This window comes from Peromyscus californicus, unplaced genomic scaffold, assembly GCF_007827085.1.
Source record: "Peromyscus californicus insignis strain IS unplaced genomic scaffold, ASM782708v3 Scaffold_19__1_contigs__length_69161282, whole genome shotgun sequence".
NCBI classification, from domain to species: domain Eukaryota; kingdom Metazoa; phylum Chordata; class Mammalia; order Rodentia; family Cricetidae; genus Peromyscus; species Peromyscus californicus.
Genome location: NW_026294491.1, coordinates 37,390,784 through 37,406,311, shown reverse-complemented (window position 1 = coordinate 37,406,311; position 15,528 = coordinate 37,390,784). Strand labels below are relative to the sequence as shown.

Here is a 15,528-nt window from a genome sequence, read left to right as displayed (position 1 = left end):
TTAGCACCCACGTAGCACAATCAACACATAGTAGGTTGTCACATCTTTGCTAAAGGCAAACATCAACTTGACTATGACAACTGGACTCATCCTGCAGGTGAGATGTAGAAGATTTGACAGAGAGGTGACACTGCCTGTCCCACCAGAACTTGTCAAACTAGCCAGTTGGAGAAGTTAGTACCGTGTGCTCATTAATCACAGTGCCTTCGTGTGGTATCGCTCCTAGATGAGGCTAGTGTTTTAACATGACCCTCCAGATTGCCACCCGGAGGTCAGAGGTCAGTACAAACATGGGCTATTTGGTTGGAGGCTTCTTGGTTATCTCTATGAGATTGCTCATCTTGCTTCTGTCTGAGACCGGTCTTGGCTGGCTTAGTCCTCAGAGGTCAGGATGCATAAGGTTTCATGCAGATTTATTTCCTCTGGCTCAGCTTGAAGAATTTTCGATTCACAGAACCCCCTGAGGCTGCCTGTGCTCATCCTCTGGCCTTTTGTGTTTCTAGTGGGCTTCTCTCTCTCCTGGCTGCAGCTTTCAGATGGCTAGCTAAACCCCGTAGAAGGAAAGAGTCCCTGACCAGAACGCCAGCCCTCCTCACTGCCTGCGTAGTATCCTGTAATTAAATGTCTACATCCCGAGAATCATTCCTTTATACACTCTGGGTTTTCCACCAGCTGGTTTTTGTTCTCCTCTTCTTTTCCTTTTCTGCAAAGCTATTTATAGTTTAATTACCTGTGTTTGAAGTATGTAGAAGTCGATAGTGTCCTGAGTACAGTCCCCAATCAGTGTAGTGAAAATCGCAGTTCTCACCAGAGAGTGACCACCTGGTCACGGCCGCCCCTGATTTCCTGCCCCTGGATGACAGGAGGCTACCATATCTCCTTGGAGGCTTTGCCTTTGATGTGGCTTCGGGTATACTGTACTGAGATGTAAGCAAGAGGAAAGCCTTGTCTCATTTGAAACTTTTGAAGAGTGAGTCCTGCGACTTAACACCTCCCCGCTGAGGCAGGCAGCCGGGCCATCTTGGTTTCACCGAGGTCAGGAGTCCTGTGGACTTCAGGTTTGCATTTGGCAACAGTATGAGATTCTTCTAGAGTCCCAACGTGGAGCTTGGCATGCTTTGTCTCCCTCCTAGAGCTAGGAATTGCTGCAAAGCTGTGCTGACCTCTGTCAGGGCTTGTCACTGGTATCAGGATGAGAGCCATAATGCCATCTTACTCGATCCAGTTACCTATGAGAAAGCCAGGATCCTAGTGTCCCTTTGCATCTGCTCTGTCCTTCTTGGTTACATCTCACAAGTGTCTTGATGGCTTAATGCCAGTCCTTTGGGCTGAGTGGGGAAGTCACATAGGGTGCTCATAGACTGAATGGTGGCCAGTCGCCATCCCTGGTACAGAATCTCGAGTTTCTGTCAATGATGCCATAGACAGGAGTGGTCAGTGGACATTGGGAAGGGCCTCCAGGGCCCATTTCTAGGGAAATCTAACAAGCTACCCAAGTTGGTGTAATCTATGCTGTGTCATTCATGGGTTGATCCTTGACAGCACCCCTCTGCCTCCGTTTACCCAGCTGTAAATAGTGCATAGAATTTGCCTGCAGGACTGTGGTAAGATAAAGTAGAAAAATACTTAGAAAGTCCAAACACAAAGTTGTATAAAAGGGCGGTTTCATGTGATATTGCTCCCAGGTGATAATAATGTTTTATTATTTATTTATTAAAATGAATTCCAAATTGCTACTCTGAGGTCAGAGGTCAGTACAGTGGGGGCTCTTTGGGCAGAAGGCTCCTTGAACCCTCAGGAATATTTCTGTTTTTGTGTGAGCTGGGAAGTCCTCTGAGGTCAGGACACAGGGCGTCGTGTGGATTCCTCTCCTCTGACTTAGACTGGTGAATTTCCAGTTCACAGAACCCACTGAGGTTTCCTGTGCCACCTCTGTCCCCTCACATTTCCAGTGGGCCTTTCTCTCTCTCAGCTTTAACTCTAAGATATCTATCTAAGCCCCTTTAGAAGAGTTCCTGATCAAAAAGACCCATGGCAGGTACCCCGCAAAGGCGTTTATCACCCGACAGTTTGAGCCCTTTGTTGGCTTTTGTGACAAAGTGGCACCCGCACCAACTCAATACATTCTTCAGAATAGAAGGTGGTTTGGGGGGGTTCTTTTTATGGGCCTAGAGTAGTTCTCTTGTGTCTAGCAGGCTATGGCTAAGAGCTTGCCTAGGTGGGGCCAGAATAGCAATGGGTAAGGCCATCTGTCAATCACTACCAGTCCTAAGGTCTCCAGCAAGTGTCCTTTCTTTTACTTAAAAAAAAAACCAACAGTGTGTGTGTGTGTGTGTGTGTGTGTGTGTGTGTGTGTGTGTGTGTGTAAAGTGTGTGTACATGTTTACCTGGGTAAGCAAGCATATGTGTACAGGTCAGAGAACAGCCTCGTGTCAGTCCTTACCTTCCGACTACTTTTGACAGGATCTCTTTATTGTTTGCTACCCTGTGTGCCAGGCTATCTGGTCTCCTAGCTTCTGGGGCTCCTCCTGCCTCTGCCCTTCATTTTTCCCTAGCAGCACCAGACTACAGATGTGCACTACCACTCCTGGCTTTTGTGCACGGTAGGGATTCAAACTCCGGTCTCCATGCCTGCACAGCAAGCCCTTCGGCCACTGAGGCATCTCCTTAGCAAACCCCCTCCCCGTGAGTCCTTGAAGGAATCATTACTGAGGTTTCTGACTGAGAAGAGGATGGTAAGACTCCACCCCACCCTCTTTCGAGGTAAAGTAGAGCAGTCGTGCTGTGCAGAGGAAGTGTACTTTGGAAACCATGACCTGACTGCAGATCCAGTGAGCTTTCAGAAGCAGAGAATGGGGACCTAGCAGGGAATGCTACCTCCACATGTCAGAGTCCATGCTGCTATGTGCCTCGGGCACAGAACAGGTCTCAGTAGATGTGGCAGGGACAGTCAGTTGCCACCCAGACCTACTCCTTCTTAGGACAGAACTCCACCTTTACTTAGGGCCACTGTGCACTCAGTTGTGATGAGGCTTTGGCCACAGGTGGGTAGTGAGGCTGTTGTGTAGAACTTCAGGGAAGGGTGCCCGAGAGAGACTGACTCTAAAGGGGATGTTTGTCCTGCAACCTGTTGTTCTAGACCACCTTAAATCTAGTGTGACTTTCAGGACAGGGGATATGCTGGGGTGGTACAGCATATAACCCATGATGAAGTGTGGGTCTTGACTTTTTTTATTTTTTAAATATTTTTGAGATAATTGTAGATTTACATAGAAGAAGAAATACAGATATGTGAGGTATCATTTAGAGGATTTCATCTCACAAAGTTATAGGATTTGCCATAGCTGGGATTTTCACATTGATACACTCAAGATCTCTTCTTATGTTGGGCTGAGAAGATGGCTCTGTGGTTAAGAGTACTGACTGTTCTTCCCAGAGAACCTGGGTTCAATTCCCAGCACCCACATGGTGTTTAACAACCATTTGTAACTCCAGTTCCAAGGGATCTAGCATCCTTTTCTGGCCTCCGAGGACACTGTTTGCAGGAGGTGCACCAACGCTGACCAGACCTGGACCACTTACCCATGGAGACACAAATGTCTATATGAATTAAATCATACCATTTAAAAAAAATGTCGTGCAGCCAAACCTCACCCTGCACTAAGACAGCAGCAGCAGCTCAGAAAAGAAGGCTAAAAGATCATTGCTACAGAAAAGAAGGGTAAAAGATCCTTAGAGCAAAGGAAAGGCCAGTGGAAGTGACTTCAAGGAGGCTGGATACCTCAGCTAAACCAAGAAGGATCAGGGTCTGTTGCTGCATAGATCCCTCAATTCCACTTGCTCCTGACAGTGACTGTGGCCTTCATGAGATGCTTCTGCTTTCTTTACCTTACCGAAGGATCATGTATAATTTATACTAAACTATTCTGTCTGCCACAGATGTTTACAGGCACTGGGTGCATCCCAACATCTGCACATGTGGTTCATGAAGATGGCAGCATTTCTCTGGGGGAACTTTTTTTTGCTTGGTATCTTGTTGGTTTTTAAAAATAGATATTTTTTTAATTAATTCTTTTAGGATTTCATATATGCATATAATATATTTTGATCGGATTCACCCTCATTCACCCCTCCAACTCCTCCCAAATCCATCCTACCATCCCACTCTCCCACTTCCTCCCATCTTTGTATCCTTATTTTCTTTCGTGTATATACCACATGGAGTCCACTTTATGCTGCCCCTACACTCATATGGATGAGGACATCCACTAGAGTGTGGCTAACCTACTAAAGGCTATATACCCTTAAAGAAAACTGGCCTTCCCTTCCCCAGAAGCCACCAAATGCTAATAACTCCTCAGTTAGGGGTGGGGGCTCACAACCCCACTCCCCACCCTGTGCTAAAAGGTTGACTGGCTCGATCTTGTGGAGGCAGCTGCAGTTGCTGGGAGTTTGTGAGTCAGTGACTCTATTGTGTCCAGAGACACTGTTTTGTCAGGTCCTCCTTGACTTCTGGCTCTTACTCTCTGTCCACCCCGTCTTCTTCAGTGGTCCCTGAGACTTGGAGGGAGGGGTGTCGTATAGATGTTCCGTTTGTGGCTGAGCACTCCATCAACACTTGTCTCTGCACTCCGACTAATTGTGAGTTTCCTTGTTAATTGCCGAGCACTGAACAAGGAATCCCCTCGGATGTGGTCTGAAAGCTGCACTGATCTATGCGTATAAAGATGTGAATTCAGAGGGAGTTTGATACTGGTCCATTTAACAGTATAATAGTGGTAGGTTCACCCCTGGGCCTGTAAGCTCCTCAGCCATGAATTCTTGGCCAGATTTACAGTACCAAACATGTGTTTCCTTCTGTAGAATGGACCTTAAATCCAAAGAGAAAGAGATTAGCTACTTCTATGACATGTGTGCCTCTATCGCCCCATGGGCATATCTTGCCGTGCTGGTTTTTATTGTAGCTTACAGGATTCACAGTTGGGTAAGAATATTGAGGACCTGTAGCCTAAGCTGCCTTTGAACTTGGGCTGTTCTCCCACCTTGGCTTCCTGAGCACTGGGATTACAAGTGTATGCCACCATGCCTAGGTTTCCATGGGGGCTTCCAGTTCTGACTTTCATCAAGAGATTATTTGGGGGAAATATAACTGGATGTTCAGAGATGTCCTCAGTGAGTTGATGTGCCATGCCTGCTAGGACCCTGCAGAGTTTGGGGGGGGGGGCACCTATCTCAGCTGCTCACTTATGTTATGCTTCCCTTTCCAAGGAGCTGGTGTCAGAGAGGATGTGTTTCTCATCTGGAGAGAAATGGAAGAAGCCTGCAGCACACTGACTCAGGTCCGGAAACTGGTGGACAAGTCTCCTCAGTCGGATGTGTCCCCAGCATACTACAGTAGGTGCTGTTTATATATAAGCTTGTAGTGCAAAGGAGTCAGTGATATTGGTGGCTGGGGATGCAGGTGGGAGGGTTGGAGTCCCATGCTTCTAAACAGGAGAACTCCTTAGCTCAGCTCAGAGGTGTTTCTAGGGAGAGTCTCTCGAGCTGTAGGATGTACATACATGTGTACATGCATGTGTATGTGTGCAGATATGTCGACACACATGCTTGTGCTCATTCCTGAAGTAGTTAAAGCTCTAAAGGCAGGAACTGCCTATAGTAAGAGGAGGAAGCAAGGCTTGGCATAGAGCTAGGCTTAGTTCTGAACACAGTACAGACATCCACAGTGTGGGGTAGAGGGGCAGCTGTAAATGGAAAATTACTAAGATGAGATATGACGAATAGGAGGCTTCTGTGTGGACTGACACAGCAGGGTTCTTGCTGAAGGCCGGATCAGATATGGTGGGCATGAGAAATTCCATTGAAATATTGAATCTGATCATTTACCAGTTTGGGGGTGGGGATTCTGGTTGTAGCCTTTTCTTAAGAGTTGTGCTAGCTATGCAGAACTGAACACAGAAGTCTAAAGATTGAGGACATTTGAAAGAAGATGCAGAGAGGCTCAACTCAAGCTCAGTCAGGGGGTAATCTTCCAAGAGGCATGTGGGGCTTTGTTTGTTTGTTTTCTAGACAGGTCGCTTCATGTATCCCTGGCTGTCCTGGAACTCACTCTGTAGACCAGTGTAGCTGAAGTTTTCCTGGTTCTGCCTGGCTCCCATGGTCTTGCCCAGGTCCTGCAATCCCTCAGTCCTGCAGCTGCTCAGACCCAAATAAACACACAGAGGCTCATATTAATTATGAACTGTATGGCCTGATAGCACAGGCTTCTTGTTAGCTAGATCTTACATCTTAAATTAACCCATTTCTATAAATCTATACTTTGCCATGTATCTCATGGCTTACTGGTGTCTTTACATCTTGCTTCATATAGCGGCAGGTGGCAATGTCTCCTCTGTTTTCCTTTCTCCTTCCCCCTCTCTAGTTAAATGTCCCGCCTAACCCTATTCTGCCTCACCATTGGCCAAACAGCTTTATTTATCAACCAATCAGAGCAATATATTTTCACAGCATACAGAAAGACATTCCCCCATCAGACCAGGCTGGCCTAAACTCACAGAGATCCGCCTGCCTCTGCCCCTTAAGTGCTAGGATGAAAGGCATGTACCACTTCACCAGGCGGGGTATCTGGCATGTGAGGACTCAGGGATAGGTCAGCTAGACTTGGCCTTGCCTGCAGACTGAATCCCATCCACACTGACTATGGCAGGCCGCCATCCACTCACCCTCACACAACCACAAAGGAATCTGCATTTATTGCATTCTAATTTAAGGCCACTGCTCTTCTTTGGGCAGCAGAACTTCTCTTGTTGAATGCAGACACAGGCCAGGCAAGAAACTCGTAAGATTTGTCTGGAAGGGATAGGGTCTGTGAGGGTTTGTACTGCCAGTATTAAAAAGAAGTTACTGAAATGTACTTGCATTTCTCAGTCTTCAGAGACCTTTCATGTTCTAAGTAGCAAGGACAGCTGTTGTGCGACACTATTCCTGGGGCAACATGAGCAAATGTCTATTTGCCCAAGATAGGGCGCCCATGACAGACCAAAGTAACAGTACCACCAAAACCCAACTTGGTAAATCCATAAGTTTATTAGAATTACTTACAGGAATAGGGATAACTCAAAGGTAGTGCCTTGCTGATGGTCTATACTGACTATGGGTGATAGCTCACAAAAGCTGCAACAAGCCTCAACTTGTGGGTACTCTACAGATCTGAGAGCCTCCTCTAGACCCCTTGGCTGGTCTGAGGCTCTCCTCAGCAGGCCTCACTGCTTATGTGCTTTTATAACCTTGGGGAGGGAGAGGTTTTGTGTTTTTGGTAAGTTTTAGGGCCTTCCTGAGACTTATGAATTGTTTATTTTCCAGTCTTAAAGGACCCCCTTTTAGAACTCCCACACACACACAGGATTTTTCAATCTAGAGGAAACTGCTACACATCACCAAGAGTGACAAAAAACATCTAGTGAGCACCAACTGTGTGTCAGGTGCTGCCCCAAGGGACTAAGCGTGTGTTTAGCTTATTTCATCCAAAAACAAAACACAACTGCCATGTATCAGGCACTATGGGGGTCCAGCCCCTCGATAGTCCCCTCCCAGGGTACCAGAAAAATCTACAACCAGCTGATAATTAATCTTTGATGAAAAGAAATGAATCTATGTACACGAAACTCCTTAGTTCACACACTTTATTATTCTGTGTGAGTTCTCTCTCTACAAGCTTCTAGTCTGCTCTCATGCCGCGCTCCTTTCTTGCCTGATTTCTCTCTATGTTTATCTACTGCTCCCTCTAAGTTCTATCTTAATTCTCTCATCTTAATTCTGCCTCATCTAGGTCCTTTTCATATCATTCTTACCCAACTGGTACTTCCCCATCTAACTCTTCCTCATCTTCCATCTCATCCACATACTCTCTGGTCAAAATCCTCCTTATCCCTCTCCGTTCTCTGTCTCTAAGTTCTCCATGTTCCTCCTAAGTCTCCCAGGAATCCAGTTATAAACCCAAGTAATAGCAATCCCTTGGTTGAGCAAGGTCACCAGGCTTGAATTCTTGTGTGGTCATAAAGGCAGGTAAGAGTTTCCTCAGGCAGTGGTTGTCAGGCTTCCAGGGTCAAGCAGAGGAGTGATAAGAATCACATAGAGGGGCAGTAATTGTTAATTATCATTTGCAACACAAAAGGGAAGTGACTAACGAATTAACTAAAGGCTAAATTTGGGTAATATCTAAGAAGAGGGATCTTATGTGCTCAACTACAATCTTAAACATGATTGGTAGAAAATGTTAGAAATCTATAAGTTGCTAGGTCAATGGGAGAAAATAAAACTTTCTTCTTTTTTCCTGTGGCTCCTATCTGTTCAAGCTATCTGCCGTTTTTCTGCAGGGTGGGGGAAAGTGTGCTCGGTCGCTAGGCAGTCTGTGTACAGCTAGATTCCTCTGGTGATAGTTGAAGGGAGATCTGGAACTAGAGGTAAGATTTGGGGAAGGAGGAAGTTAAGCTTAATTGGCACATCTGCCAGGCCTTCTCAAACAGGTAGTCTGGATGCTAAGGTCTGTTCTTAGAAAGTACAGAGGTATCTCTGATAAGGTACTTTCCTCCATCTGGGGATGGACCTGGCCGGATGCTGCCAATGATGGTAATTACAGGGAGGCTTGAACTGGGGTTCTGGCTGTGCATAGCTGTCAGCACAGGTTATCTAAATACTCCTTTAGTAGAGGGGAAATGGTGCCCAATAAATGATGGAAAAGCTACAGTAACACACAAGAAACTCAGCAGAAAATGGCTGATAATCAAAAGCCAAAAATCACCAAGGCTCCTTGAGCCTCAGCTTGACCTCTGGAAGGCCCTTGGCTTCTTCCAGGTATTGGCTTTGTCATAATCAGTGGAAATCCTTCTTTGTATATTTTTACGGCTTGCAGCACATCCCTGTTGTCTTCATTTGGAGGTAATGAAACGAAGGCAAGAAGGATTCTGTAAACGGCCAGCAGAGGAGATTCTTCCCAGCTGTCACCCCCTTTTAAGTTAGCAGTGATGCCGTGTCCATCTGAGCAGCCCTGTCCCGGTTACTGCTGCACCTGTACCACTCTGAATTGATGAGCTCCTGCCTTGGTGTCTAAAAGCTCTTCCCCACTACAGAGAAGCAAGCTCAGGGTATCTTTGCCGGTGAAGAACAAGGAGATGACGAGAAATATTTTTTTTTCTCTGTCTTCTATTACCCAAGTATTGTTCGTAAAAATAAAGGGCTGGAATTTTGTAGCAAGAATTTTGTAGCGAGGTTGGCCCGAGTCATTGCCCCTCCGTCTCAGTTTGTAAAATGAATAGCACATCAGTCCGGGAGGTGACTGTGGACATTAAGTAAAAGAATGCAGGGTCAGCACCAAGCAGGTCCTCACTTTCTCCTTTCAACTTAAGGGAATTGGTGCCCGGATCCTCTGTGAGTTCTTTTTTTTTTTTTTTTTTTTCGAGACAGGGTTTCTCTGTGTAGCTTTGCGCCTTTCCTGGGACTCACTTGGTAGTCCAGGCTGGCCTCGAACTCACAGAGATCCGCCTGGCTCTGCCTCCCGAGTGCTGGGATTAAAGGCGTGTGCCACCACCGCCCGGCGAGTTCTTAGGTTAGCGGAGGATCTGGTTTCTTCTAGGATGAAGTGATAACAATAGCTAACGTTACCTGACCGTCACTGTTCTGGGCTCTTCACAGGAAGCTCCTTCTCCAGCTGCCCCCCCAGTCTTCTGAAAAGTTCTGCAATTCTGCTTGGGTTAAGTGGGTAACTTGCCCAAAGTGATGTTACTAGGGTGTGGCAAACCCTTGATCAGAAAGCTATTCCGTCTTGAAACTACTCATGTCTGCCTCCTCCTCCTGCCATTCTCGTTTGGTCCTCCTGTGATGGTACTTGGATTTTTTTTTTTTTTTTGAGAGTGTTCCAGCTGAGAACCTCCTAAGGAGCAGGTTTTGAAATCCCTGAAAGCTACAGTGTCTCTCTGTACTGCTCATGTCACAGAGGCGTCATGAACGGATACAAAAATATATGGCACACATACATACACACTCCCCCCCCCCCCCCCCCCCCGCCAAGTACCACAAAATTAAAACGGAAACAAAATGGATGAGCTGTGAGTCTGAAATTCTATAATGATCTCTAATACCCTTCATTTTAACCTAACACATACATATCCCCCAAAGAAAATAACTCCAAGCAGCCATTTAAAAAATACGCAGGATGTGCTGTACCATTTATACTCTAAAGGGGGAAGTTTGATCGAAGCCATTCCTCCATTGGGTAGTCATCCAAGCTTTTGTCTGAATTTCACCCCCGCATCTTCATGGAGAATGTCTGACTACCCCTTTCCTAAGCCCTGAAAGCCCATGGCCAGTGTGGCAAAGACCCTTTGTCTGCTTTGTGGGAAGGTGGCAACCATTCCTTCAGCTTGACTGCTCAAGGCCTAAAGGATGAAGGAGATGGGGGGGAGGGGAAGGCTTGGATTGTCATTTGGGTAGACTGCAGATGAATTAGACAAAGAGTCTCTGGAGCTAGCTCTCCTCATATTCCTGTCACTGATTCACTCCCGTACTCACCTCCCCTGGGGAGCCCTGGGGTCAGGGACCAGTCTGTACATGTAACCATACCGGGTTGTGTGGGGGCAATATCTGGCTGAGGTGACTCATTATCCTGATGCCTGAGATAAGAAGGCAATAAAGCCCACATTGGAATTGACTTGTTTTAATCTCAAGAGCAGGACATGAAAGTTCCTTAAGGAAAAAAAAAATAACTGACTCCCACCCCAAATAAATACCAAGCAATGTGAAGAGAGCGGACACCAAGCCACGAGGGGGGAGGGGTGACCAACAAGGCCCAGGGCAGAAAGGAGGCGCACAGTCGCTCTTCCCAGTTGATTGCCTCGTGAGGCCATGGGGCATGGAGGAGGGAGCCAGGAGGAGCTTGTCAAAACTCGCTAAGTGTGCAGAGACAGAGCTGAGAGTCTGGAAAGAACAAGGCAGCTGCAGCTCACAGCAGAGCATGCCAGAATGGGAAGAAACACTCGCCCAAGGCAGCAAGCAGAGGCTCCTCCTTGAGAACTCATCCGACTACTGAGCAGTTCACACACGGAAGAAAGTTGCCTGGCAGGTGGGGACTGCTGGAAAGATAATGCTCACATCGCCTCAGGAACAGAGTCAGAGGACTTTGTAACTACGGAGTTGTTACGACTACTTGGGAAGGTCTTAACTTCAATGGTAGGGAAAGGCGAGCCTCAGGTGGAACACTGCTTTGGGCGCTCCTCAGGAAGCCATCAAAATGAGACATGGAAAAAAAAAAAAAACCTGTTTCCAGGTAATATAGGTGTATCTCACAACAGAGCTCAGAGAGATTTACATGGCATGGATCTGCTCAGCACGCACCAAGATAAAATTCACAATGCTTGGCATTCAGCCAAAGATTATCGTACAGGAAAAGAAGCAAGAAAAGGTGACCTTTAAACAGTAAAAAAAAAAAAAAAAAAAAAAAAATCCATCAGTCAAAATGGACAGGGAGAGGCAGAATGAAGTGGCAGCCGAGAGGGACATTCCAATAATGGTCCCTGTGTTGGTTAATTTTTTTTTGTCAACTTGATACAATTTAGAGTCACCTGGGGAGAGGTAACTTTAATTAAAAAATTCCCTCCATCAGATTGGCCTATGGGCATGTCTGTGAGCATTTTCTTTTTTCTTTCTTTTCTTTTTTAATTAAGAAATTTTTTATTCATTTTACATACCAATCGTAGATCCCCCTCTCTCCCCTCCTCCCGCCTCTCCCTGCTCCCCACCCCCCACTGTGGGCATTTCTTCAATTGTTAGTTGATAAAGGAGGGTCCAGTCCACTGTGGGTGTTACTTTCCCTAAGCAAGTGGACCTGGGCTGTATAAGAAAGGAGGCTGAGCAAGTGAGCCAATAAGCAGTGTTCCTCTGCGGTCTCTGCTTCAGCTTCTGCCTCCAGGCTCCAGCCTTTGAGCTCTTGGCCTGTCTTCCATCAATAATGGACTACAATGTAGAAATATAAGCAAAATAAGCGCTTTCCTCCCCCAAATTGCTTTGGTCAATGTTTTATCACAGCAATAGCAAAGAAAACTAGGACAACTGGCCCTCATCATGGCTTCTCCAATTCTAAGTAGCCCAAGCGTGAGATACCTCCCCGATTGGTGAAGGGAGAAAGAATTAATCCCAGGCCTTCGACTTGAAACCCAGTGCAGACCTGCCATAGTGAAAGAGTGTTGGGCAAAGCTATGTGATACCTGCCGCCAGGCCACTCCATGCAGACTGGGCAGCTGGAACTGTGTTGGGCTCTGTGGCTGACGGCTTCCCTCACCCCTACTGTAACCCCAGCTGCAGAGCAGGGAGTAAGACGTAGCTCGCCATGGGGAAGGGCCAGAAAGGTAGCCTGAAGATTTGTGGTAGTGCTCAGTTCCAGGCTCGCTGCAGAAAGACCCAGCAACTGGTAGAAACTGGAGGTGGGCCAGAGCTCACAGATGGAGCCTCTAGATCAGCTCCAGCCTCAGGAAGAGACTTGTGTGCTAATGGAACACATTATATCTGGTTTTGGAGTGGGTTTGAGCACACCCATTCTTCAGCCAGTGCGGACTCCTGTCACTGTGAAATTCAGGGGCGAGCCCATCTTAGCATCATTGTTGATGGCCAAGGGACTGTCTCTACTATTCCCATCCCCCAACTTGAGTGGCACAACAATTACCAAGCCAATGCTTAGAAACGGGCATTAAACTGTTCTACCACCTGGTAGAGACTTGTGCCCCAAGGGGACATGCTTGAGTTTTGGGTTACATCTCTGCCAGCGGTGTGATGGGCCTCAGATATCCAAGACTGTGTGGGTACTTTCAGCTGTGAGACTCTGAGGCAGCTTAGCTTGGCATATGCTAAGATGGTTAAGGGGCTGCATTCACCAACATTACCCCAACCTTGAACACCATAGCATCATGACCCAAGATCCCATCTAATATGAGCAAGACAATCAGAATCACAAGATTTTGTTCTGGAATTGAGCGCTGAACTGTCAAACCTAATGCTAGGCATATGCTAATGGCCTCCATCCTAGGTCTGCCGGTGGATAGGACCTCTGAAATACTTGTGGTGCTAGAAGAAACACCATACTGGGACACTGGACCACTGTCCCATCACCTGTAGTGGTGGCAATGGTCGCGGATCAGGGATTCAACCCATAGCCACGTGGGCCTTGGTTGTAGCCTGGTTGTTGGGCTGGTCTTGGCAGGTTGTTGTTGGTGTAACACAGGTTGATGACATTGGTAGCCATAGTTGTGACTAGGGAGCCATAGCCTGAGACTGATCACTCAGGGTGACTATGTTCAGAGCCAGACAGAATCCTCCAGTGTCTGACCTCAGGCCGGTGACTGTGAATGAGACATGAGGACCTTTGGAGGTCACAGGGAGTGGCTGGTGAGGACAGCCTACTCCCTGGATGTCCTGTCTTGGTTCTTTCTGAGTAACTCACCATCAGCATATTCAAGAAATCTGGGCTTGGGTTGCCCTTTGTTCCTGAAACAGTGACCACATGCTGATGGTAGACTCATGGCTTATTTTCTATCTGGGTGCCACCTAGGGCTGGAATAATGAAAGGGACCACGTGATTTCATGTGTCAACATGCATCTAGCAGGTGTGTCCAACCTTTTGGCATTGAGACATGTGTTGCCACTACAAGATGCATGCTCAAGGTGTTTTAAGTGTGTGTGTGTGTGTGTGTGTGTGTGTGTGTGTGTGTGTGTGTGTGTATGGATGTTTTGCCTACAAGTAGATCTGTTACCCCATGCATGTCTGGTGCTCATGGGGGCTAGAAAAAGAGCATTAAATTTCCTGGGGCTGGAGTTACAGATATCTATTAACTACCATGTGGGTGCTGGGAATTGAACCCGGGTCCTCTAGAAAAGCAGCCAGTGCTCTTAATCACTGAGCCATCTCTCCAGCCCCTCACAGTGTTTTAAACAAGTTTCCGATCTTGTGTTGGGTTGCATCATAGCTATCCTAGATGGTGGCACCCAAAGCTTTCAGGAAACCATGACATGATACCTGGGAAGTATACAGTTTACTTTTTTTTTTAATTTATTTATTATATTTCATTTGCATTGGTGTTTTGCCTGCACTGGAGTTACAGACAGTTGTAAGCTGCCATGTGGTTGCTGGGAATTGAACCTGGGTCCTCTGGAAGAACAATCAGTGCTCTCAACCCCTGAGCCATCTCTCCAGCCCCTTGAGTAAACAATGGATCAAGGATAAAATCAAGAAGAAAATGATTTTCTTTCCTGACATAAAAGAAAAGGGAGAGACAACGTATCAAAGCCTACAGCAGAAGTGATGTCAAGGTGAGAGTGTAGCATCCTGGGCCCCCATGGGGAAAGTGCAAAGATCTAAGACTACCTACTATTGCCTCTCCAGGAGCTAGCGATGGGAGAACAAGCCATGCATGCCCCACATGAATATAGGGAAAGAAAGAAAGACCTGAGCAGAGAGGAAGGAAAAAGGACAAAACCCAGCAAAGATGGGCAAATCAAAGCTGACTCTTCAGACAAACCCTGACTTGGACTAAGTAAGAAAAGGACAGGGGACACCAATAAACAGGCCAGAGAGTGAAAGGAGAACATGACAGCTGACACTCCACAAAGGGAAGAGGTCACCGAGGTCACCGTGAACAACTGTACACCAACGAAGTTTGATAATCTGAAAGCAATGGACAAATTCCTCGACAACAACTTACCAAGACCGAATCATGACCAAACAAAAAAAATCTGTTTGATGATGTGAAGACAAGAACATATTAAGGGCCATTTGTTGTATCAACAGCTGACAATATGCTGAGAGGTGAATTCTATGTACCTTCTCTTAAGATCTAGAACAAACAAGCATGTCCACTTCGTCGCCTTTATTCAGCATAGCTCCTGAAGTGTGAGCAAGAGCAAACAGTTTGAGAGAAGGAAACAAAAGGCATTCAGTTTGGAAACCGGTGAGCTCCAGGTTCAGTGAGAGATCCTGTCTCCAAAAAAAAAAAAAAGTGGGAAGTGATAGAAGATTTTCATCATTGGCTTCTGGCCTCCGCACACATGTGTATGCACACACACATATACACGCAGGCAAAACACTTGTTTAGACATAGAAAATTTGAGTTTATCATTAGCACATGCTATTGATGAAGTGATCCATCACCTGCAATTAGACCGTGTAACTGGTTGAAGTTGTGTCCTGTTGGCTGCAAACAATCACTAAGATTACAAACAATACAACAAAGGAGATGAAATGAGATATCAAATCGAGTAAAAGAAAACTCTTAGGAAAAGAACAGAGCACAGAAAATGGGTCTATGTGGCTGGTAGGGAACAGCAGGAAGGCGAGTGTTTACCTAGCTGCATGCTGTTCAAAGAGTACTGGTTTCCACGAGTTAAGTGTGTGATTGGTTAGTGTGGTTAATTAGACCTCCACACAGGGCCATTGATAAAGCAGAGAAAGAGGTGCTGGCTGCCCAGAGGCACTGGCACGTTCACCTG

The 15,528-nt window shown here is 46.4% G+C and overlaps 1 protein-coding gene across 1 annotated transcript in view; it reads left to right on the top strand.

The window, feature by feature from the left end:
- Vwa3b (von Willebrand factor A domain containing 3B) overlaps positions 1-15,528 on the top strand; it is a 187,850-nt gene that overhangs the window by 65,484 nt on the left and 106,838 nt on the right. Inside the window, exon 8 of the mRNA XM_052745145.1 lies at positions 5,269-5,394. Coding sequence (XP_052601105.1) covers positions 5,269-5,394 — 126 coding nt within the window. The remainder of the gene's footprint in view (positions 1-5,268; positions 5,395-15,528) is intronic.